Here is a 24,389-nt window from a genome sequence, read left to right as displayed (position 1 = left end):
GGCACCGTCGTTGGCCCACGCGACCGCCACCAAACAAGGATCGGGTCAACGGCGGGCTGGCTCCTCACCAACCTACGCCTAGTCCCGGACATGGCCCCTCTGATCAAGCCGTCCACCTCCGCCGAGTCGACGACGAGGATGCGGGATAGGCATCATCGACGCCGATGCGGGAATAATTGCTTGAACTAAAAAAATAAACTATTTCTATTAATTTTCTTGCTAAAAATAAACTACTTCTATAGTAAAATAAAGTAGTTTTATTAAATCAACTAGCTAGTTCAACTACTAAGCACTTACTATAAATAAAATAAAGTAGTACTTACTAAAAATAAACTACTTCTATATATAGTAAAATAAAGTAGTTTTATTAAATCAACTAGTTCAACTACTAATTAAGCACTTACTATAAATAAAGTAGTTTTATTAAATCAACTAGTTCAACTACTAATTAAGCATTTACTATAAATAAACTAGTTTAACTAGTTCAACTACTAATTAACCACCTCCGCGGTGTCCGGAAGAAGAAAAAAAAGAGGAGAAGAAGAAAGGATTAATAGAGAAGATCGGAAAAAAGAAGAAAATTCTTCTCCTCTATTCCTTTCTTCTTTTCCTCCTTTTCCTTCTTCTTATTTATTTCTCCTCTTTTTTGTGCAAACGTTGCAGGTCCTCTCGTGCCTTAGCTATATCTTTTGTCTTCCCATACACGCCCAAGAAGCCTAGCAGGTTCATGCAAAGGTTCTTCGTCACGTGCATCACATCGATTGAAGAGCGGACCTCTAGGTCTTTCCAGTGGGGTAGGTCCCAAAATATAGATTTCTTCTTCCACATGGGTGCACGTCCCTCATCGTCATTCGGAACAGCTAGTCCGTCGGGACCCTTTCCAAAGATTACGTGTAAATCATTGACCATAGCAAGTACGTGATCACCGGTACGCATGGCGGGCTTCTTTCGGTGATCTGCCTCGCCTTTGAAATGCTTGCCTTTATTTCGACATTGATGGTTGGTCGGAAGAAATCGACGATGGCCCAGGTACACATTCTTCCTGCATTTGTCCAGGTATATACTTTTGGTGTCAGCTAAACAGTGCGTGCATGCGTGGTATCCCTTGTTTGTCTATCCTGAAAGGTTACTGAGAGCGGGCCAATCGTTGATGGTTACAAATAGCAACGCGTGGAGGTTAAATTCCTCTTGTTTGTGCTCATCCCACGCACGTACACCGTTTCCATTCCACAGCTGTAAAAGTTCTTCAACTAATGGCCTTAGGTACACATCAATGTCATTGCCGGGTTGCTTAGGGCCTTGGATGAGAACTGGCATCATAATGAACTTCCGCTTCATGCACATCCAAGGAAGAAGGTTAAACATACATAGAGTCACGGGCCAGGTGTTGTGATTGCTGCTCTGCTCCCCGAAAGGATTAATGCCATTCGTGCTTAAACCAAACCATACGTTCCTTGGGTCACGTGCAAACTCAGCCCAGTACTCTCTCTCAATTTTTCTCCACCGCGACCCGTCAGCGGGTGCTCCCACCTTCCCGTCTTTCTTACGGTCCTCACTGTGTCATCGCATCAACTTGGCATGCTCTTCGTTTCTGAACAGCCGTTTCAACCGTGGTATTATAGGAGCATACCACATCACCTTCGCAGGAACCCTCTTCCTGCGAGGCTCGCTGACAACATCACCAGGGTCATCCCGTCTGATCTTATACCGCAATGCACCGCATACCGGGCATGCATTCAAATCCTCGTACGCACCGCGGTAGAGGATGCATTCATTAGGGTATGCATGTATCTTCTACACCTCCAATCCTAGAGTGCATACGACCTTCTTTGTTGCGTACGTACTATCGGGCAATTCGTTATCCTTTGGAAGCTTCTTCTTCAATATTTTCAGTAGCTTCTCAAATCCTTTGTCGGGCACAACATTCTCTGCCTTCCACTGCAGCAATTCCAATACAGTACCGAGCTTTGTGTTGCCATCTTCGCAATTGGGGTACAACCCTTTTTTGTGATCCTCTAACATGCGATCAAACTTCAGCTTCTCCTTTTGACTTCCGCATTGCGTCCTTGCATCGACAATGACCCGGTGAAGATCATCATCATCGGGCACATCGTCTGGTTCCTCTTGATCTTCAGCAGCTTCCCCCGTTGCAGCATCATCAGGCACATCGTCTGGTTCCTCTTGATCTTCAGCAGCTCCCCCCGTTGCAGCATCACTGTATTCAGGGGGCACATAGTTGTCATTGTCCTCTTCTTCTTCGTTGTCTTCCATCATAACCCCTATTTCTCCGTGCTTCGTCCAAACATTATAGTGTGGTATGAAACCCTTATAAAGCATGTGGGTGTGAAGGATTTTCTGGTTAGAGTAAGACTTCGTATTCCCACATATAAGGCATGGACAACACATAAAACCATTCTGCTTGTTTGCCTCAGCCACTTCGAGAAAATTATGCACACCCTTAATGTACTCGGAGGTGTGTCTGTTACCATAAATCCATTGTCGGTTCATCTGCGTGCATTATATATAATTATGTGTGTCAAAGGTAAGAAAATCAGACAAGTATCTATCTAAAGTAAAAAATCAGAAAGAAGATAAGAACAAGATGCTCACCACGGTGGTGCCAGCGACGAGATCGGCGCGGGCGATCGACGGTGGTGAAGACAGGGACGGGGCATGACGGACCGCTAAACCTAGACAAATCTCGGGAAAAATGAAGCTCGGAGGTCGAGCTTTGAGAGGAGAAAACTTAACTAGCGTGGCTCGGGCATTTCATCGAACACCTCATGTGCATAGGAGGTGAGCTAGAGCACCCAAATACCCTTCCCTCGCCGGCCAAAACAACAGAGCAGTGTGGACTGCTCTGCTGGCCGGCGAGGGGGTATATATAGGCAACTCATTTGTCCCAGTTCATGGCTGGAAGCGGGACTAAAGGCCCCCCTTCTATCCCGGTTCTAGGCACGAACCGGGACCAATGGTTGTGGGCCAGGATCGAGGCCCATTGGTCCCGGTTCGTGCCTAGAACCAGGATAAATGGGTCCACATAAACCGGGACAAATTCCTCCTGAGGCCCGGCCGGGCCCCTGGGCGCACGAACCGGGACGTATGCCCCCCATGGGTCCCGGTTCTTGAGTGAACCGGGACTAATGGGCTTGGCAGGCTCGAACCAAAGCCCTATTTTCTGCTAGTGTATGGCAGGTACTTTTTCTGATCATCCAAATTTGTTTTTCTTTTAGAATCTATCTGAAGGTAAATGATCACTGGGAGGTGTGTGTGACTACCTTGCAGACCAAATCGCCAACTATTTGATGGGCATTGTGAACAGGACAAACAAGTGCGCTAACATGAAACTGGATACTGTGAAGGGCTACCTATGGGTATTTGTTAATGCTCTCATTGAAGACCCTGCCTTTGATTCACCAACCAAAGAGACCTTGATCACTCCTCAGAGAAGCTTTGGGTCCAAGTGTGAGCTCTGCGAATATTTCCTTAGGAGGGGTATGTGATTAGATAATTTTGGTATCATCCTTGATTTGTCTATTGAGGCTGCACCACTAATGATAATGTTCACTTCTTACAATTGCAGTCGCTAGCGTTGGTGTTGTCGGCAAACTCCTTTCTTTGGCCGAGTACAAACTAAGCAAGGAAGCCAATCTGGATCCTCTCCCACATTCATCTACTCCTATGCAGCATATGCAGGCCCCACCAAGACCCACCCAAATATTTTCAAAGATACATGGAGTACATCATAGAGAAACCAAGAAACGTGACCATGACGATGTGTTCCTTGAGAGATACCTAAAACTGAAGCGGGAAGAAATTGATCGGTTTGCTGCAATTGAGGAGAGGAAGCTGGAGGATCCATGCAGCATTACCAAGTGTATCACAACAATCGAAAAGTTACAAGGTCTGCAAGTAGGTGATATTTTAGTGGCAGCAGATATCTTCGAAAGTAAGAAGAATAGGGAAGTTTTATTATCCTTCTCTACAGATGTTCTTCGGTTGGCTTGGGTTAAAAGGGAGATTGTGCTCAGCCAATTGCGGTCACGCATTAGTGAAGCTTTTATTCAGTAGGTAGCAATACCTTTGGTCTGTTTAATCAGACGTAGTGACCCAGATGACAAATATCTATTTTGGTAGTACCTAGATGGCGGAACTTTCATTGTGGTGGCTTCATATGTACGATTCATATATCATGTCAAGGCGTGAGAAAATAATTTAAATCAACAAATAATGTTTCAACTAATGGTAATGAACTTGCATCTCATATTACATTTTCTGAGAACCCATATCTGCTATAGCATCTCCTTTTGATTTCTGACTTCTCTGGAGTAATTAAATGCATGAATATCTCCATGATAGTTGTGGTCTCTGTTTGTTACAGCAACAATCCTTTGTAGATGAATGGCCAAGGAGCATTGTTGCGCTAGGACATCTCTCCATTACGCAGTCGTGTGAAATTATGAATAACACAAGCAGCAACAGATATGCAATCTTTTTGTGAACCGAGTGATGTGAAATGAAACAACTTTTAGTATAGGAATATTTTTCAGCATACCAATAGTCCTCTGACTATAATTTCAAAGTTGTGAATTACAAAGGTTGAATAGTTCCTGATCATCTTTGGGCTTCTGACGAGTCCTTGTTCTTGTAACTGATATCTAGTAACTACGATGTGAAGCAAGAAATTATGGCATGCTTGTATATAGCCAACATCTACAAGATAAAATTTACCAGGAGGTACTTCAAAACCATGGTTAAGTACATTTTGTAGAACCCTTGGATCTGAAGCCGACCCATGGACACCAATTGAAAATGTCAAGTGTTTGAACCCTATCCTGTTTCCCCCTCGAGCCATCCGCATCATCAACCTCTAAATTGTTATAATTTAAATTCTCACCTAAATGCTCTTGTTCTACTAGTTTTTAAGTGAAAAAAGAGAATCTTCAGTATCATTATCCGACCGACGTCCCAAGCACCACACTGATGCTAGATATATTTAAAGAAATAACAGAAATAGACATACTCTTCTTTTCCGAGAACTAGGCATACTTGATGATCTACTTTAAGTAAAGTACATAGATTCTTGATTGTGCCATGTGCATTGCGCTGCCCATGCCTCATCAACATTGTCCCGAAGACCAAGTCGCTCATTGCATCAAAGATCGTCCTTGTGTGGTAGGTCGAAGCAAACTTCTCTATCTCACCAACAGTTTGGCTATAGCTTCCGGTTAAGGATGGCAATGGGTAGGGTATGGGCAGGGTAGAGCAATACCATACCCATACCCGTTTAGTTAGTGGTTACAAAATTCTACCCATACCCGTACCCATGAGTATGAAACTTTACCCATACCCATACCCGGCGGGTACCCGTACCCATTGGGTACTCAAGGGTAGAACAAATAGTCCACAAGTTGTTCACAATTTTACGCTCATTGAGTAAATGACCAAGTAGATGAGTCAATAACAAGTAGATGAGTAAATGATCAATATCAAAATTTAGAAACCACAACATACTCTGAAGTCAATAGCAGTAGACGAGTCATATGGCAAATTAATGACTAATTAACGATAAATTCACATTAATTCACAAACGGGTAGGGTATGGGTATACCCGCAGGTACAAGGCTATACTCGTACCCTACCCATGACTTAACAGGTAGGGTATGGGTACTACCCATGGGTATATATAAAAGTGTACCCATACTCTGCCCATGCGGGTACGGTACCCGCGGGTAAAATTGCCATCCTTACTTCCGGTGAATACCCATAACAAAGCATCACGTTGTACTGGTGTCATGGAGCCATTGGTCTTCTAGTGAATACTCCAATTGTAACATGGGTATAGCTTCCTGAATAGCAAGGCTAAATGGTGCATCACAGCAGTGCCCAACTCCAACTGCCATGATGCACGACGGTGCACTGATCATGAAGTTGTAGTTGGGCATTGCTATGATCATTGCATCATGGCATTGCGTTGATTACTTATTGTGGTCCACTAAACTGACAAGGCTGTGAAGATGGAGTGGAACACCGCTGGTCAACGGGTCCATGTCGTTGTTGGCACGAAGGATGCCGAGGACATCATCTCGACGAACCGCTGTGTCAAGAGGGCGGTTGTGCCGGGCAAGATCGCTGAGATGAGCAAGCCTGTGCGGATTGGCCGCATGCCAAGGCTTAGCCATGAGGAGGGAGCAAGGATCCACTCATGTTCTACATGCAAATCAAGGACGCCGAGGACATTGCCATGCTGGTAATTCCCAAGGCCTTCTGAACCGTGATGAAGCACTGGCTCATCCTGAAACCTCCACATGTCATCAGACTGTGTGCAAACAAGTGGTGCGAGTTATGGGTTCAGGTGCAGATCTTTCAGGGGGAGATGGTGGTGGCGAGTGGCTGGAACTACTCCTACAACAAGTACAAGATCATCCCCGGCGACCTACTCATCCTCAAGATGTCGGGTCTCGGCTTCAATGTGGAGATCTACACCATCGGCACCTCCATCATTTGTCGGCTCAGGTGCACCAATCGCACTACTACCAAGGTGACCTGACTCGTACACTTGCTCCTGTCTGGATTGCTATCTTTTTTGCTATGATCTGTATATTTTGCCTAGGATCAGCACCCTGGGGTTGTGCGGGGGCACCCCATGCCCTGTTGTCTTAAAACAAATGTAATGTTAATTGTGTGGTTGTGTGCACTGTGTAATTGCGTGGTACATTTATGAGAATCCATACTTTCAATAGGCAAGAGCCAGCTCGAAGATCAACTTGTGTAGGGGTATTGTTAATTGTGTTTCTACTTGATATGTCTGGTGTTGTTGTGAAGTGTGTTGCATTAGTTCATCAAATTTGAAAGGGGTGAGCAGAACAACACAATCTACATGGCCAAACAGATGTGATTTGCATCTGCTCACCCTGAAGCATAATGCAAGCTACCAAACAGCCGACATGAAATTCATGCTACCAAACCATGTGCACAATATGGTTTTCAGTCTATAGTTGCTCAGCGTGTCCAAGATGAGCCACAGATGGCAAAAATACGACGGAGGCCACGAAACAAGCACATAGGGTTTATCTGTCTTTTGAGTTCTAAGAATCAAACTTGAGAGAGAGAAGCTTAAGTATGGGATGTTGATAAGCACACGTGTGAACCCGAGAAAATGGTGGGCCGGGCCGGGTTTATAAAAGCCCGGCCTTCATTTCTTAAGCCTGAGCCCAGCCCAAAGCCCGAAATACTCCCTGTTTTCAAGCCCGAGCCCGGCCCGAATGTTGTTCTTTAGTATGCGCACGTGCAAGCCCGGACCGAAGCCCGAAAGCCCGGTCCAAAATACAGGAAAATAGAAGCCTGAGCCCGACCCGAACTATCTTCCAGACTACAAAGCAAAGCCCCAGCCCAGGCTCAGGTTGGGCTGTCCATGCCTGGATTTACGTGTGGCACAAACACATGCCAACTCCGATCGTCTTTTATGACAAGTTTAGTGACGTGAGAATGATAACTTTAGTTGTCAACCATGGAAACTTTCTTTTCAGATGGCAAGTTCAACTTTTTTTGGTTTGTTTTTCCTTTTTTAATGGCAATTTAGTTGTAAAAAAACATTAGGGCCTAAGTGTTTCATGCCACACGAGTAGCACTTATCATTTGGGTAAGTAAAAGGCTGATGTAAAACGTCTAAGACAACTACTTAACCGTAAATAGTAACTGGTTTGTCATGGCGCATCACGACCATGGATTATGATGAGGTGACTTGGAGCGATCTCAGCCCTTCGTTAACTGAATGTAAACCGCAGCGTTCTTCAGGCTTATCGTAGCACCATGTTTTACACTCACACGTTCCTTACTATTTGGGCTCGCAAGATTAGAAATGAGAAAATTCCTTATTTGACACTACCTTAAAATCTGCTTCTTTATTTGATATTGAAAAAAAAAATCTTTTCTATTTGACACAAGTTTTAAGTTTTATTCCCTATATGACATTTTCGTTCATTTTGAGTCTAAATGACACCTAAAAAGACTCTTTTGCCTCTCATGTGGTATGTGTGGGGAAGACAATAGCGCACACACGCAGCACCAGTGCGAAGGCAGGAGCACACACGCAGCAATACATACACATGCACCAACACACACGCGCACGCACACACGCAACAACACGCATGCGCACGTGCACACACACACGCAGCAACACACATGCACTCGCGCGCGCGCACACACACGCACACACATGCATACGCACACACACATACACACACGCAGCAGCAGCACACACGCAGGCAGCACATAGGCACGCAACAGCACACACACGCGCGCATATACACACGCAGTAGCAAACACACGCAACGGCACACATGCACACACACATGCAGCAGCAGCACACATGTGCGCGTGCACACACACACGCAACAGCACACACGCGCACACACATACCGCATGAGGGGCAAAATTGTCTTTTCAGGTGTCATTTAGGTTCAAAATGAACGAAAGTGTCGTATAGGGAATAAAATTTAGGACTAGTGTCAAATAGGAAAGAAAAACTTTTTCAGTGTCAAATAAGGAACCAGATTTTAAGACAATGTCAAATAAAAGAAATTTCTCATTAGAAATGGGGACAGATTTGTTGCCATCCGCCCTAACCGCGTATCCTGGAATGGAATGGAGTCAATGGACGTCCTGGAATGGAAACGAACACTGCCACCGCGCTCGACTCTGGATTCTAAAATAGAGTCCTCACGACCACCGCGCTCACCGCCAGCCGTCGCCACGGACGTCAAGCACTCCACCTCCGGCTCTTCATCTAAAGGCGGCCAAGCCGGGACCGGCCGGAAACAGCCTCTTCCCACTCGCCGGAGTTCGCGCGATCCTTGGCATACCTCGGCCCCTTTCCCGATGGCAGAGGCAGACCTCGAACGGTCAATACCTTCTTCAATGGTGGACGGCCTTAAACCAGGGCAAAGGAAGGTTCTATTCTGCTCGTTCAAGAGGAACTTGATTGAAGAAACTAAGGTGTGTGCGTGCCAAAGTGTTCGTGAATTTATTTTGTGGTAGAAAAGAGTTGTTGAATTCGCGCATTTGGAGTCATCAATCATGGCATATATTCCTGAATTCGTTGCGCCTTCGTTGGCTACAGGTGTCGCACTTGGCTGCTTATGTGTCGGAACACGCAGCATACCACCATGGCGATCAGAGTCTGGCAGGCATAATCATAGGAATGGCTCAAGATTTTGTTGGCAGCAACAATGTCAGTCTTTTGGAGCCCCGCGGCCAGTTCGGTACCAGGTGCCTAGGGGGCGAAGATGCTGCTGATGCCGCTGATATCTTCACCAGATTAGCACCTATCACCCGTTTAATTTTTTCCAAGGACGATGATGTTCTTCTCGACTATTTGAATGAAGATGGAAAGTCGATTGAACCCAGTTGGTAATGCTCTCTTCGAATTAGCACTCATCCTGCATGATTGCAAAATGGATTGATTTTTGTATGCCTAAAACATGCCGTCTTTTCTTCAGGTATGTGCCAATCATTCCCATGGTTTTGGTCAATGGAACTGGCATTGACAATGGGTCAAACAGCTATGTCCCAAACTATAATCCAAGAGACATTATCGCTAATCTAAAACGGTTGCTTAATGACGAGACTGTTGTACCAATGGACCCTTGGTACAGGGGGTTCAAGGTCAGCTAGTCCTGACACATTTTTCTAATGCAAATTTGGCTCCTTAATTCAACATTGATTTTTCATGCAAATTTTCTGCTCATAACCTGACAAGGCTCTTTGAAGGAAACAAGTTCAAAGGAAGCTGGTGTCACATATACCATCACTGGTGTTATAGAGGAAGTTGATGACACCATGCTTAAAATTACGGAGCTTCCCATCCGCTGCTGGACTGCCGATTACCAGGAGTTCCTTGAATCCATGTGCCCTTGGTGGCATGATGAGGACAAGGAACCACCATTTCTAGAGGTAGGTAATAGTCATACAAATAGTTCCTTCTCTGGGTTTCAGATGATTTGACTTTATTCGACCGCAACCAATTTATAGGGAATATCGTCGCAATGTGATGATGATGATGCAAATGTGGAGTTTGATGTTATCTTGAGTCAGCAAAACATGAATGTAGCTAAGCAAGAAGGCCTCGAGAAGAAATTCAAGTTGACAAGCAGAGTAGAAACAACAAACATGCAATTGCTTGACTCGGATGGGAAGATTCGAAAATATGACACCCCAGAGGACAGTGAGTATCTCTATCTAATATGGACACAACTACAAACCCCTTCTCTTCTTGTGGATTTGAATCTGAAATAGTGTTACCTTTTCAGTACTTAAAGATTTCTTCAAACTGAGGCTCAAATTCTATGGCAGAAGAAAGGTACTCCTCTGTTCACAAATAGAAGATGTTTTAACTATTTTTCTGAATCTGATGTATATAGACACGTTTTAGATGTATTCCATATTGAAATATTCAAAATATCTTATATTTGTGACGGAGGGAGTACATGTTAACCTTTTCCTTTGCGATGGTGTTGTCGAAATGCAAACTGCCACATTAACTGATTTATGTTGTGCAGGAAGTAATGTTAGATAATATCAGAAAAGAGTTGTTGATGCCTAAGAACAAAGTGAGGTTTATTCTTGCTGTTATTTCTGGGGACATCATAGTCAATAACAGGAAGAGGGCAGAGCTATTCCTGGAGCTTAAGCAGAAGGGGTATGAGCCTTTCCCAGAGGAAAAAATTACGGCCGAGCCGGTTGCTGTAGGAGCTACAGCAGTAGATGAAGCTGCAGCAGGAGTTAATGCGAGTGAATATGAGTATCTTTTCGCAATGACAGATGGTACCTTGACTCCGGAGAAGATACAGGAGCTCATCGCACTGCACAAGAATTTAGAGGACAAAGTTGAGAGTCTCTGCAAAACAACTCCAGAGACTCTTTGGCTGAGAGACCTTGCTGCTCTTGAAAAGGAATTGGATGTAATTAAGCAGTGTTTCTCTCAAATGTTTTGCCTGATGTAATGTGTTTCACCGCTTCTCACTTGCTGATTTTGATACAGGTGATTGATGCCAAATTTGAAGCTGAAGAACAGGTGCGGAAGAAAGCAGCACTACTCAAGGAACAGCGTTGGAACACTCTTGTCAAATCTCAGAAGGTACAGAGTAACACAAGTGATAAAGTTCTTAAGTTAGAGAGGACTAAGGCAGTACATGTTGCTCTTTACTAATAAAAAAATTCATAGGCAAGTGCACCGGTGACAGATGACGAGGACGAAGCATTCGAACTAAAACATCGTCTGCTTGCTTATAATCTTGATGGCTCCCTCTCCAGAACGTAGTGGTAATGCCCATGTACAATGCTGTGTGTTTGTGCACATGAAATATCCATCTCTTACAGAAGATTAAGCTGATGGCGTAACCACTTTTGCAGGCACGGAAACTGAGAATGCAGAAGGACAGCAGAAAAGGGGAAAGAAAAGAAGGAACGAGCCAAGCAAAAGAGGCAGCAACTGCAGTGCACCTTCTCCTGCGAAGAAGGTGCGAAAGATGAGGGAATCCCCCTTCAACAAGAGGAGCGGATTCGATTTGCGTGAGCACTTCAGCTGCAATAGAAGATGCTGATCTGCTCAGCCTAAGAGGAAAGCAATCCACATCCATTCCGGCCGCGTGTAGGGTGGCGTAGTCCCAGTTCCCTGCGATCCTGATGGGCAGATGGGGATAGCCCAGTTCTGCACCATGTGGGTTTGCGCATCATGTCTTTTGCTGCTGTTCTGTGTGCCAGTTTCGCTTTAGTTCCTGGTGGTTTGTAAGACACTGGCTTCTGTTAATAGAAATCAGAGAGGGGGCTCTCTTTATCAACAAAAAAAAAACATTCCGGTCGGAAGCGGCGATATTGACTCTAGATGAAGAAGTGTACTGGACTTGAGTGACGATAATGGCTACTCCCATGAAGAGTAAACTCCTAAGCACAATGGCCCAAAGAGTGTGTGGGCTGCAGTGAGACTGTCTAGTTTCCGTGTCGGGGTACTCCGTTTGTGGCCCATGCGTTGAGATGATCGCTATGGAGGGGGCACTCATTGTGCGTTGAGTCAGCATTTTCCGGCTTGGGTATGTAGGGTGTGCCAGGATCGCTGGGCAGGAGGGAACTTGGATTTAGCGGATTAGGAAGTGAGAGCTGAATACCACACAACTACAGAGATGAATTGTCTCTGGAATATAACATCTATCTATATATATATCTTCTAAAATAAGGGAATTGTTATTAAGGCAGAAGAAAGGGAACGGCTTAGATTAAGCAACAACAAATAATAGCAATGAACGGTTCAGATTGACATGTAAAAGATAACTAATTTAGCAGCAAGTCAGGAGATAGACAGAGTCATTGATGTAATTTTATTTTTTACTGGTCGCTTTATTTTTCATTGTCTTTCCATTGTACTAGCTATTATCTTTCTTGATAATTATAATATATAAGATGCCCTTTCAGTATCTTTTTTTTAAGAAAGACTAGTAATGAAAAAATAGTGAACATAATTCTCCTTGAAATGGATGTGCCTACAATTTCAAGGCCCGGCTAAAAATTTGGGCTGAAACCATGCCGTTATTCTACCCTATTGCATAGACCCACCCTCAGGTGTCACTGATTTGTCAAGTTACCATCACAGCGAGATGAAAGATGGAAACTAACTGAAATCCCAGGAAATGCTGACTCGTAGATCAGGTCCAGATGCTCGGCTCAAATATGCACATGGTGATTTCTGAGGCAAACCAAAATAACATTTCACCTAGAGTGAAACTTATGTCCAGGGAGAAATAGTTCAAAGAAGCAAGCTTCCCCTTCCTTTCTTGATTTTACTTGCCTGCTACGAATGCTATCTAGAGGTGTGCACTCACTAATTTAAGATTACCTGAGCAGAAGGCTACATGATGTTCTAGCATTCCAGATACTCCTTTAGATCCAGCTTCAATGAACTATTCCAGTATATCTCAGAGCTACCACGCTCAGAAATTGTTGAAGTGGCTGGCTCCAATGAAACGCCCTCCAGGGCCTCAGCTAAATCTGAATCCCAAAGCCCTAAACTGCAAGCCTTCCTGTAGACATCAAAACCTGCAGCTTTCAGACCTTCTGAGAAGAAATTATTTAGTGAGGGACTCTCCAAGCTTATGTCTCTTAGTAATTCACTTGCAGTATCAGAACTACGAAATATCAAAGCTGAGCATGTCTTGTCCAACAATCTTAGATCAAAATCCTTTGAGAAGACATGATGCAATCTTGCAAGGCGGGATCTCAGCTCTTCTGCAGATGTCTCCCTAAAGCCCCACAAGAAAACAACACTCTGGGTGCTCGCTGTCCTTGTGGTATCTGGCTCATTAGTGCAGTCAACACCATCAGATTCTTCCACCATGCAACCGGGATAAAGAATGTTACGGTGATCTTCAACTGTGTAATGCTGCTCACCAGACTGAGATTGACAATTGGGAGTGATTTTAAGTAACTTGCTTAGCTTAGCAAATAATTTTGTTATTCTCAGAACATTTTCCCCACTTTTTGTGACACCCTTGGTACCATCTGTGCAAACCGAGAAAGAGAGAGCGGGAGTTCAATTCAAAATGCCGCTAAGAAAGCATTAAAATGATGTATGCAACAATTTAAGGCTCACACCTACTACTAGTTACAAATAATATACTCCATTTTCTAAAATATGATGAGCAAGGAGAAACTCCATAGTTTATTAGCAACATGGTGTGTTAATTAAGTTAGCTGGAACTGTACCTTGCAGTGGTATTTCTATTTCCATTGGCACAAAGTACTGTCTCTGTAAGTAACTCAGAGCTGCTTGTATATTCTTCGCTTTTCTCAAAGGGCTAATTTCTCGCCACAAGTGGCCAATATCAACAACACTAGAGAAAACCAGCCTCGAAGAACACATAAATTCATGCAGGTTCGGCGGAAGAGGCGCAATAAATTGTGTGTGCATCATTGTTAGGTCTGAGAAGAAAAAAATAAGTTATACTATTTTAGAAATGACAGGTCGATAAAAAATTAGTGATGCATCAACATACCATTCAAGCAATTGTATGATATGATTGGTTTCTCTGAAGATGCTACTAGATCAATAACTTCCCGAAATCCGCGAAACTTCAAATTCTGCTCATCTTCCAATTTTTGGATGTCCATCTGAAAAAAAAGAGTTCCCAAAGAAGAAAAAAAGAAACCAGATTAAGATTACGCCATTTAGTTACATTTAAATGGTGTTGCCAAGTTTTAGGGATACAAACCAGGAGAAGATTTTTATCCTCTGCAGAACTAGTAAAGATCACACGCACAGCCCTAGGCACCCCACCTTTATCCGGAACAACAAGAGGTACAAGATCACCAGAGGTACCATTTACTGTCTGCAGTATAGCTCAACATCATCAATGATTTGGAGTTAAATTTTATACAGATTGCGCCCTACGGGTGAGCACATACAAATCAGACCCTGCTAAAAGCATGTCATCTATTCCACATTTGTCAGTTCTTTATCACAACACCTAGCTCTTGTAGCCAAAACAACAGTAAAAATACTAAAGAGCATGAGAAAGTGAATATATTATGTTTTTCCTTGGAGGAGTCTAATAGTGTCACATTCGTAAAAAAAAGAGTCTAATAGTGTTAAGAAAATGACAAAAAGAATTTGGGAAAAAACATGAAATGTAAAGTAGAGAAACCACACCTCCAAAACAAGTTGAACTTGGCGATCACTGCAAACATCGATGGTCATACTGGGCCTTGAACCATATGATTCACTGCCCATGATTAGTTTTCTGAGAGAACTAACTAAAGATCCTGCACGGTAAGACTTCATGTTAGGAGATATCTAACTATCTAAATAATACGGAGTAGCCTTAGTATTATTTATCGAAAGTGCCCTACCATCAGCTGTTTTACTGGGTTCTGCACATCCTTTACGCCAATGCTGAATTCTTGACTTAATTCTAGTTGTAAAAACTGAATCAGCAACGGATGCACTTGCTGATGGAGATGGCTGCTGAAGATGAGGGCTGAAAGTCTTTTGCCTAGCCAAGGATTCTTGCACCCTTGATAGGTAAGATATACCTGCCAATATAAAAATTAAGCCCTCTATCAAATAACCAAATTTGCCATTTGTTTGGGTGCATGATGTAGGACTCACCATCATAAATGCACATATTAAAATCAAAACCATCACGGGCCATCGATGAAAAGTAAGATGATTGGCAGGAGAAACTATAAGAAGGCATTCCAAGCTGTAGTTCATCTCTGGGAAACAAGTGGAAATTGTACCTGTACAACCAAAAGACCGACAGGAGCATCAGTAATGATGACAGAAATCAATAGACTGGAGCACAGAAACAGAGCAAGCATAATCCTCAAAAGGATGAAACCTGGATTAATTAAATGAACCCAAAGTGTAAAATTAAACAGACATTTACAAGCAATAACTCAGATGATCCATAATAAATGGAGATTTTAGTCCTACAGTCATAAGATATAGTCATTACACATGACAGAACATCGACCAAAGAATATTCTTTGGGGTAGCAGCGCGAGCAACAGAATTTAGTATGACAAAACTGAAAGCAGGTTTGGCAGGCAATCCTGAGATTTTTCAAGCAGCTTTATTGCTCTTTCATATGTCATTTCTGTGAGATATTTCATGTCCCTGTCAGTTGCTTGCTAGTTTGGAAAGTATGATTTTCTTCGTTTTTATGCAAGGAAAAGTATGCTTCATTTTATTACCAACGATCCAGCTCCTTGATTCACAGGAGGATTTTGGTAACTCCCTTTTTTCGAACAGGGTGTTAAAACCTCCGACCTCTACATCATTGTTATGCACACAACCATCTTTATTGAAATTGATGCAAGGCAGCGAGGCCAAAGACATCAACAAAAGGAGTACAAGACATAGACAACTACGGTAGAAACATCACAAGATATGAATTTAACACCTACGATTAAGTCCACTTCTTCCGCAACAGCGCCATCAAGAATGGATAAACACCCACGCGCCATCGTTGGCACGTCCGGCCGGAGACAGTCAGGAAAAGTATTTGATCCAGGTTGCCGAAACCAAACACTGAAGACCAGCATCGGCAATGAGACAACACCTTGAACAAGGTAACGACACAACTTCGTTGCTACTAAGCCCAATCAATAAATAAAGGCCAGAACAAGGGTTTCATCCCAGACATGAAGTGGTGTTTCAGTCACCATCTTCATGATAGATCTTTCCATAGTCACGCCAGTTAGAACTCCATGGCAGTCCTGAGCGGCGCTACCAAATGGTGGGATGAATTCCACCTTAGACCGTCACACCGGGAGGCCAGTCATGTTGCAGCACAGAGCTAGCCGCTGCCACTCCACACTGGCATGCCCCGACTTGCATATTCCCAGGACCGTTGCCCCGGCATCCTCCGTGTGAACAGAAGCATATGCCACCCTGCTTGATGCAGACAGAGAACCACTGACAAACTCAAACCCATCAGCACGGTGCTTGTGCCGCCCTTTCTTACCAGCGTATTTGCTAAACATGATCAGCGTAAAAAGGTCCACCTACATACCAACCTGATCCCATCTTGACATTTCCTCAGAACAGGAGTAGCAAAGTTTCGTTTATGCACACAAGGTGTTCAACGAAATGCCTCAACGAGCACACAAGACATAGCCTGATGGGCCACCGCTCCAACATACTAGCTACACTATCTTACGACTGACTTCAGTCCGCACAAGATGTTTGACAGAGCACCACGCCGCAAATCCTACTTGTTGGTGGTGCTTCTTGCGGAGGAATATGAGCGAAAGGGCTGCTTACGGGTAGGCGACAACGTCGGAGCCGGAGGCGGAGCCCAAGCGGAACGGGCAGACGGCTATGTGGAGAGGCTGGAAGGACTCGGAGGCGAATTTGGCCTTGAGGTACGCCGTCTCCGCCGTGTCGACCGGCAGCGCGCGTCGCCACCCGGTGGGGGCGCCCGTCTTCAGCGCCGCGATAGCCACGTAGTCGCACTCCTTCACGTGAGCCGCCAGCTCCCGCAGAGCCTCCGGGAAGTTCCTCCTGGTGACCTGCCTCGCCGACGCGGCGGCGGCCATTGGTGGCGGAGGCAGCAGCTGAGCACGGCCGAGGTGAGGAACGAGGCGTGCAGTCTGCTCGGATCGGGGAACCGGGGGGAGGCGGCGGGCCTGAGGGTGAGGTCGGAGAACAGCGGCGACGTGGAGGCGGGGCACTGGAGAGTGGTGTCAGGCGGCGGCGGTGGCGGCGGTCGCGGGAACAGGGGTGCCGTGGAGGTGGTCGTGGGGGCAGGGCGGCGCCCAGAGACCAGACGCTGCGCTGGGGCGCTGCTATTCCCTGCTTAATGGGCCGAAGACAGTGTGGTCAATTTCACATTGGTCTTTTGTTGCAGTAGAATTTATTGTTGAAAATGTACAATCTAATAATATAGGAGTATAATATAAATAAATTAATAAGAAATAAGTAAAAAAAACTCATATTGTTATAATAAATGCGCATGTAAATAAAATAAAATAATCATACTTTTCGTAAAAGTGTTCATATGCTTTTTTAAAACATTCATGTATTTTCAAAAAGTATTAAAATAATTTAAAAAGTGTGCATGTGCTTTAAACGATGTTTGCATATTTAAAAAAACTATGTATGCAATTTTCAAAAGATTTGACGCACTTTCAAAAAATCTCGTGTATTAAAAGAATGTTGAACGATTTTAAGAAGATGTGTGTGTGATTTTTAAAAACTTTTCACGTATTTTGAAAAAGATTCATTTTTTAAAAAGGTGTATTTATCAAAAATATTTGTATTTTATTAAATAAAAAATAAATAGAGAAAAAGAAATGGGAAAATAAAAATAAAAATAAAAACTGCAAAAAAAACAACTTGGAAATAACTAAAAATAAAAAATGGAAAATGGAAAAAAGGAAAGATCAAAACTAAAGCAGAAAAAATGTGAAAGAGAAAAAGGGAAACCAAAAAAGGGGACGCAACTAAGATACCTTTCCCGTCCAAACCTTGCGTTAGCCCAACTTCTACCAGTCCGCCGCCGTCACCAACCCTACGGTTTTGTCTGGCAACACCCGACGGCTATTCTGTTACTAGTAATAAAATATTATTCTGTTATCATCGGGCTCTATATAAAAGCGATATGCAAATTCCCTATCCGGAGAAACTTCAATCCGCATGCAAAAGCCCACCCGGCCACCCCACCACCTCGTCCCCTCCCTCTTATCGGCAAAACTCACTCCCCACCGGCCATCCCGCGCCCCACCGCCTCTCGGCCATCCGGCGCCCCGCCGTCGCCCTGCCACCCAGCGCCCCGCCGTCGCCCGGCCATCCCGCGCCCCGCCGCCGCCCGAGCCTCCTGCTGGCTACGCGCACACTCCTCCCGGCAACGCGCCCCGCCACCTCAATGCGTAGGCTGTTCACCTCGGCCGCCCCAGGCTGTTCACGTCCGCCACGAGTGTCGGTTCAACGCCGCCCCGACAAACCAGCGCACGTGGAGAACTACAAAAGAGGTTCAATTTCTGAACTTCTGAACGCCAAGAGGTTCAGTTCAGAACTTGGTATGGTGGGTGTACTACTGATAATCTCAAACTTGTTCCTCTCAACTTCAGCAAAAAGAATTTTTGGGAATATATAAATGTGTGTATGCATAGTGTCGTGTGATGGGATGCGGCCTGTGGCTGGGTTAATTAGCTATGCCAGGGCAGATGCTTTGTGTCCGTATAGTTTAGGCCAAGAAGAGAAGCTAATGTGCTGCTCATCATTTGCCATCATCCATCTCTACTCAATTATGTTCATCTTTTTCAGTTCATCTTTGAAATTTCGGTCCATTTTCTTTTGGCAGGATGCGTCAAAAAAACAAAATCAAAGGCAGCAGCTCAAAAATAGATGAATATTGGAAGGAAGATGTATAAGGCTGAGAGGAAATGGCATCTTGAGGTCTGTTACCCTTCAACTTATAGACGTATATGCTCAATTATTGTTGTGTAACATAGAGTTACCCTGGATGTAAATGCTCCTTCTCTTGTGTATTTCACTTCAACAATTGGTGGTTCTTCAGGACACTTTATCATGCACTTTTTGTTGGAAATATGCCCTAGAGGCAATAATAAAATGGTTATTATTATATTTCCTTGTTCATGATAATTGTCTATTGTTCATGCTATAATTGTGTTATCCGGAAATCGTAATGCGTGTGTGAATACATAGACCACAACACGTCCCTAGTGAGCCTCTAGTTGACTAGCTCGTTGATCAAAAGATAGTCATGGTTTCCTGACTATGGACATTAGATGTCATTGATAACGGGATCACATCATTAGGAGAATGATGTGATGGACAAGACCCAATCCTAAGCATAGCTCAAAGATCGTGTAGTTCATTTGCTAGAGCTTTTCCGAATGTCAAGTATCATTTCCTTAGACCATGAGATTGTGCAACTCCCGGATACCGTAGGAATGCTTTGGGTGTGCCAAACATCACAACCTAACTGGGTGACTATAAAGGTGCACTACGGGTATCTCCGAAAGTGTCTGTTGGGTTGGCACGAATCGAGACTGGGATTTGTCACTCCGTATGACGGAGAGGTATCTCTGGGCCCACTCGGTAATGCATCATCATAATGAGCTCAATGTGACCAAGTGGTTGATCACGGGATCATGCATTACGATAACGAGATTGAACGAGGTATTGGGATACCGACGATCGAGTCTCGGGCGAGTAACGTACCGATTGACAAAGGGAATTGTATACGGGATTGATTGAATCCTCGACATCGTGGTTCATCCGATGAGATCATCGAGGAGCATGTGGGAGCCAACATGGGTATCCAGATCCCGCTGTTGGTTATTGACGGGAGAGTCGTCTCGGTCATGTCTGCGTGTCTCCCGAACCCGTAGGGTCTACACACTTAAGGTTCGGTGCCGCTAGGGTTGTTGAGATATTAGTATGCGGTAATCCGAAAGTTGTTCGGAGTCCCGGATGAGATCCTGGACGTCACGAGGAGTTCCGGAATGGTCCGGAGGTGAAGAATTGTATATAAGAAGTCCAGTTTCGGCCACCGGGAAAGTTTCGGGGGTCACCGGTATTGTACCGGGACCACCGGAAGGGTCCCGGGGGTCCATCTGGTGGGGCCACCTATTCCGGAGGGCCCCATGAGCTGAAGTGGGAGGGGAACCAGCCCCTGATGGGCAGGTACGCCCACCTTGGGCCTCCCCCTGCGCCTAGGGTTGGAACCCCTAGGGGTGGGGGCGCCCCACTTGGCTTGGGGGGCAAGCCACCCCCCTTGGCCGCCGCCCCCCCCCCATCTAGATGGGATCTAGAGGGGCCGGCGCCCCCCTGGACCCCTATATAAAGAGGGGAGGGAGGGCTGCGCACCCTAGCCCCTGGCGCCTCCCTCTCCCTCCCGTGACACCTCTCCCTCTCGCCGAGCTTGGCGAAGCCCTGGCGAGATCACCACTGCTTCCACCACCACGCCGTCGTGCTGCTGGATCTCCATCAACCTCTCCTTCCCCCTTGCTGTATCAAGAAGGAGGAGACGTCTTCCCTAACCGTACGTGTGTTGAACGCGGAGGTGTCGTCCGTTCGGCGCTCGGTCATCGGTGATTTGGATCACAACGAGTACGACTCCATCAACCCCGTTCTCTTGAACGCTTCCGCTCGCGATCTACAAGGGTATGTAGATGCACTCCCCTTTCCCTCGTTGCTAGATAACTCCATAGATTGATCTTGGTGATGCATAGAAAATTTTAAATTCTGCTACGTTCCCCAACAGTGGCATCATGAGCCAGGTCTATGTGTAGTTTCTATGCACGAGTAGAACACAAGTTGTTGTGGGCGTTGATTTTGTCAATTTACTTACCGTTACTAGTCTTATCTTGATTCGGCGGCATCGTGGGATGAAGCGGCCCGGACCGACCTTACACGTACGCTTACGTGAGACTGGTTCCACCGACTGACATGCACTAGTTGCATAAGGTGGCTAGCGGGTGTCTGTCTCTCCCACTTTAGTCGGATCGGATTCGATGAAAAGGGTCCTTATGAAGGGTAAATAGAAATTGGCATATCACGTTGTGGTTTTGGCGTAGGTAAGAAACGTTCTTGCTAAGAAACCTATAGCAGCCACGTAAAAAATTTGCAACAACAATTAGAGGACGTCTAACTTGTTTTTGCAGCATGTGCCGTGTGATGTGATATGGCCAAAAGGATGTGATGAATGATATATGTGATGTATGAGATTGATCATGTTCTTGTAATAGGAATCACGACTTGCATGTCGATGAGTATGACAACCGGCAGGAGCCATAGGAGTTATCTTAATTTATTTATGACATGCGTGTCAATATATAACGTCATGTAATTACTTTACTTTATTGCTAAACCGTTAGCCATAGTAGTAGAAATAATAGATGACAAGACAACTTCATGAAGACACGATGATGGAGATCATGATGATGAAGATCATGGTGTCATGCCGGTGACGACGATGATCATGGCGCCCCGAAGATGGAGATCATGAGGAGCAAAGTGATATTGGCCATATCATGTCACTATTTGATTGCATGTGATGTCTATCATGTTTTACATCTTATTTGCTTAGAACGACAGTAGCTTAAATAAAATGATCCCTCGTAATAATTTCAAGAAAGTGTTCCCCCTAACTATGCACTGTTGCGAAGGTTCGTTGTTTCGAAGCACCACGTGATGATCGAGTGTGATAGATTCTAACATTCGAATACAACGGGTGTAAGCCAGATTTACACATGCAATACACTTAGGTTGACTTGACGAGCCTAGCATGTACAGACATGGCCTCGGAACATGGAAGACCGAAAGGTCGAGCATGAGTCGTATAGAAGATACGATCAACATGAAGATGTTCACCGATGTTGACTAGTCCGTCTCACGTGATGATCAGACACGGCCTAGTTGACTCGGATCATGTTTCACTTAGATGACTAGAGGGATGTCTATCTGAGTGGGAGTTCGTTGAATAATTTGATTAGATGAACTTAATTATCATGAACTTAGTCTAAAATCTTTACAATATGTCTTGTAGATCAAATGGCCCACGCTAATGTTGCCCTCAAGTTCAACGCGTTCCTAGAGAAAACCAAGCTGAAAGATGATGGCAGCAACTATACGGACTGGGTCCGGAACCTGAGGATCATCCTCATAGCTGCCAAGAAAGATCATGTCCTAGAAGCACCGCTAGGTAACGCACCCATCCCAGAGAAGCAAGACGTTATGAATGCTTGGCAGCAGTGTGCTGATGATTACTCCCTCGTTCAGTGCGGCATGCTTTACAGCTTAGAACCGGGGCTCCAAAAGCGTTTTGAGCAACACAGAGCATATGAGATGTTCAAAGAGCTGAAAATGGTTTTCTAAGCTCATGCCCGGGTCGAGAGATATGAAGTATCCGACAAGTTCTTCAGTTATAAGATGGAGGAAAATAGTTCTGTCAGTGAGCACATACTCAAAATGTCTGGGTTGCACAACCGCTTGACTCAGCTGGGAGTTAATCTCCCAGATGACGCGGTCATTGACAGAATCCTTCAGTCGCTTCCACTGAGCTACAAGAGCTTTGTGATGAACTTCAATATGCAGGGGATGGAAAAGATGATTCTTGAGGTATATTCAATGCTGAAATCAGCGGAGGTGGAGATCAAAAAGGAACATCAAGTGTTGATGGTGAATAAAACCACTAAGTTTAAGAAAGGCATGAAGGAAATATGCCCTAGAGGCAATAATAAAGTTATTATTTATTTCCTTATATCATGATAAATGTTTATTATTCATGCTAGAATTGTATTAATCGGAAACATAATACATGTGTGAATACATAGACAAACAAAGTGTCACTAGTATGCCTCTACTTGACTAGCTCGTTAATCAAAGATGGTTATGTTTCCTAACCATGAACAATGAGTTGTTATTTGATTAACGGGATCACATCATTAAGTGAATGATCTGATTGACATGACCCATTCCATTAGTTTAGCACCCGATCGTTTAGTATGTTGCTATTGCTTTCTTCATGACTTATACATGTTCCTATGACTATGAGATTATGCAACTCCCGTTTGCCGGAGGAACACTTTGTGTGCTACCAAACGTCACAACATAACTGGGTGATTATAAAGGAGCTCTACAGGTGTCTCCAAAGGTACATGTTGGGTTGGCGTATTTCGAGATTAGGATTTGTCACTCCGATTGTCGGAGAGGTATCTCTGGGCCCTCTCGGTAATGCACATCACTTAAGCCTTGCAAGCATTGCAACTAATGAGTTAGTTGCGGGATGATGTATTACAGAACGAGTAAAGAGACTTGCCGGTAACGAGATTGAACTAGGTATTGAGATACCGACGATCGAATCTCGGGTAAGTAACATACCGATGACAAAGGGAACAACGTATGTTGTTATGCGGTCTGACCGATAAAGATCTTCGTAGAATATGTAGGAGCCAATATGAGCATCCAGGTTCCGCTATTGGTTATTGACCGAAGACATGTCTCGGTCATGTCTACATTGTTCTCGAACCCGTAGGGTCCGCACGCTTAAGGTTACGATGACAGTTATATTATGAGTTTATGCATTTTGATGTACCGAAGGTTGTTCGGAGTCCCAGATGTGATCACGGACATGACGAGGAGTCTCGAAATGGTCGAGACATAAAGATTTATATATTGGAAGCCTATGTTTGGATATCGGAAGTGTTCCGGGTGAAATCGGGATTTTACCGGAGTACCGGGAGGTTACCGGAACCCCCCCGGGAGCTATATGGGCCATAGTGGGCCTTAGTGGAAAAGAGAAGGGGCAGCCCAAGATGGGCCGCGCGCCCCTCCCCTCCCTTGGTCCGAATAGGACAAGGAGAGGGGGCCGGCCCCCCTCTCTCTTTTCCCCCCTCCGCGAATCCTATTCCAACTAGGATTGGGGGGGGGGAATCCTACTCCCAGAGGGAGTAGGACTCTCCTGGCGCTCCTCTCCTAGGCCGGCCGCACCCCCCCCTTAGTCCTTTATATACGGAGGCAGGGGCACCCCAGAGAGACACAAGTTGATCCACGTGATCTTATTCTTAGCCGTGTGCGGCGCGCCCTTCCACCATAGTCCTCGATAATATTGTAGCGGTGTTTAGGCGAAGCCCTGCGACAGTAGTACATCAAGATCGTCACCACGCCGTCGTGCTGACGGAACTCTTCCCCGACACTCTGCTGGATCGGAGTTCGGGGATCGTCATCGAGCTGAACGTGTGCTAGAACTCGGAGGTGCCGTAGTTTCGGTGCTTGATCGGTCGGGCCGTGGAGACGTACGACTACATCAACCAAACGCTTCCGTTGTCGATCTACAAGGTATGTAGATCACACTCTCCCCTCGTTG

At 44.9% G+C, this 24,389-nt stretch overlaps 1 protein-coding gene and 2 pseudogenes across 2 annotated transcripts; 2 read left to right on the top strand and 1 right to left on the bottom strand.

The window, feature by feature from the left end:
- LOC147968028 (uncharacterized) overlaps positions 1–6,674 on the top strand; it is a 51,091-nt pseudogene extending 44,417 nt beyond the window's left edge.
- A 1,628-nt stretch (positions 6,675–8,302) lies between these two features.
- On the top strand, positions 8,303–12,366 carry LOC125507885 (DNA topoisomerase 2-like; annotated as a pseudogene). Its single transcript, XR_015603979.1, has 10 exons — positions 8,303–8,997; positions 9,122–9,411; positions 9,501–9,666; positions 9,772–9,954; positions 10,033–10,225; positions 10,311–10,360; positions 10,560–10,961; positions 11,042–11,137; positions 11,225–11,343; positions 11,413–12,366. The product of XR_015603979.1 is annotated as a DNA topoisomerase 2-like (transcript).
- Positions 12,367–12,736: 370 nt separating this feature from the next.
- LOC125507884 (Polynucleotidyl transferase, ribonuclease H-like superfamily protein) lies at positions 12,737–17,354 on the bottom strand. Its single transcript, XM_048672410.2, has 8 exons — positions 16,817–17,354; positions 15,158–15,288; positions 14,899–15,081; positions 14,699–14,811; positions 14,262–14,378; positions 14,046–14,160; positions 13,756–13,971; positions 12,737–13,551 (listed from the first exon to the last, which is right to left on the bottom strand). Exons 1-8 carry the CDS (start codon positions 17,089–17,091, stop codon positions 12,914–12,916), a joined length of 1,788 nt encoding a protein of 595 aa, XP_048528367.1. The 5' UTR covers positions 17,092–17,354; the 3' UTR covers positions 12,737–12,913.
- Between the last annotated feature and the right edge of the window lie 7,035 nt (positions 17,355–24,389).

Source organism: Triticum urartu, chromosome 5A, assembly GCF_056163025.1.
Source record: "Triticum urartu cultivar PI428250 chromosome 5A, HENAU_Tu73, whole genome shotgun sequence".
NCBI lineage: Eukaryota > Viridiplantae > Streptophyta > Magnoliopsida > Poales > Poaceae > Triticum > Triticum urartu.
This window is presented reverse-complemented; position numbering and strand designations above follow the sequence as displayed.

Bases quoted from the DNA above. Each gene is read 5' to 3' on its own strand.
- LOC125507884 (XM_048672410.2), bottom strand. From the start codon at position 17,091: ATGGCCGCCGCCGCGTCGGCGAGGCAGGTCACCAGGAGGAACTTCCCG. The intron at 14,161-14,261 runs GTTTGTATCCCT...CTTTTTTTTCAG, and splicing joins AGGATAAAAATCTTCTCCTG to ATGGACATCCAAAAATTGGA. The intron at 13,552-13,755 runs GTACAGTTCCAG...CGGTTTGCACAG, and splicing joins AATAGAAATACCACTGCAAG to ATGGTACCAAGGGTGTCACA.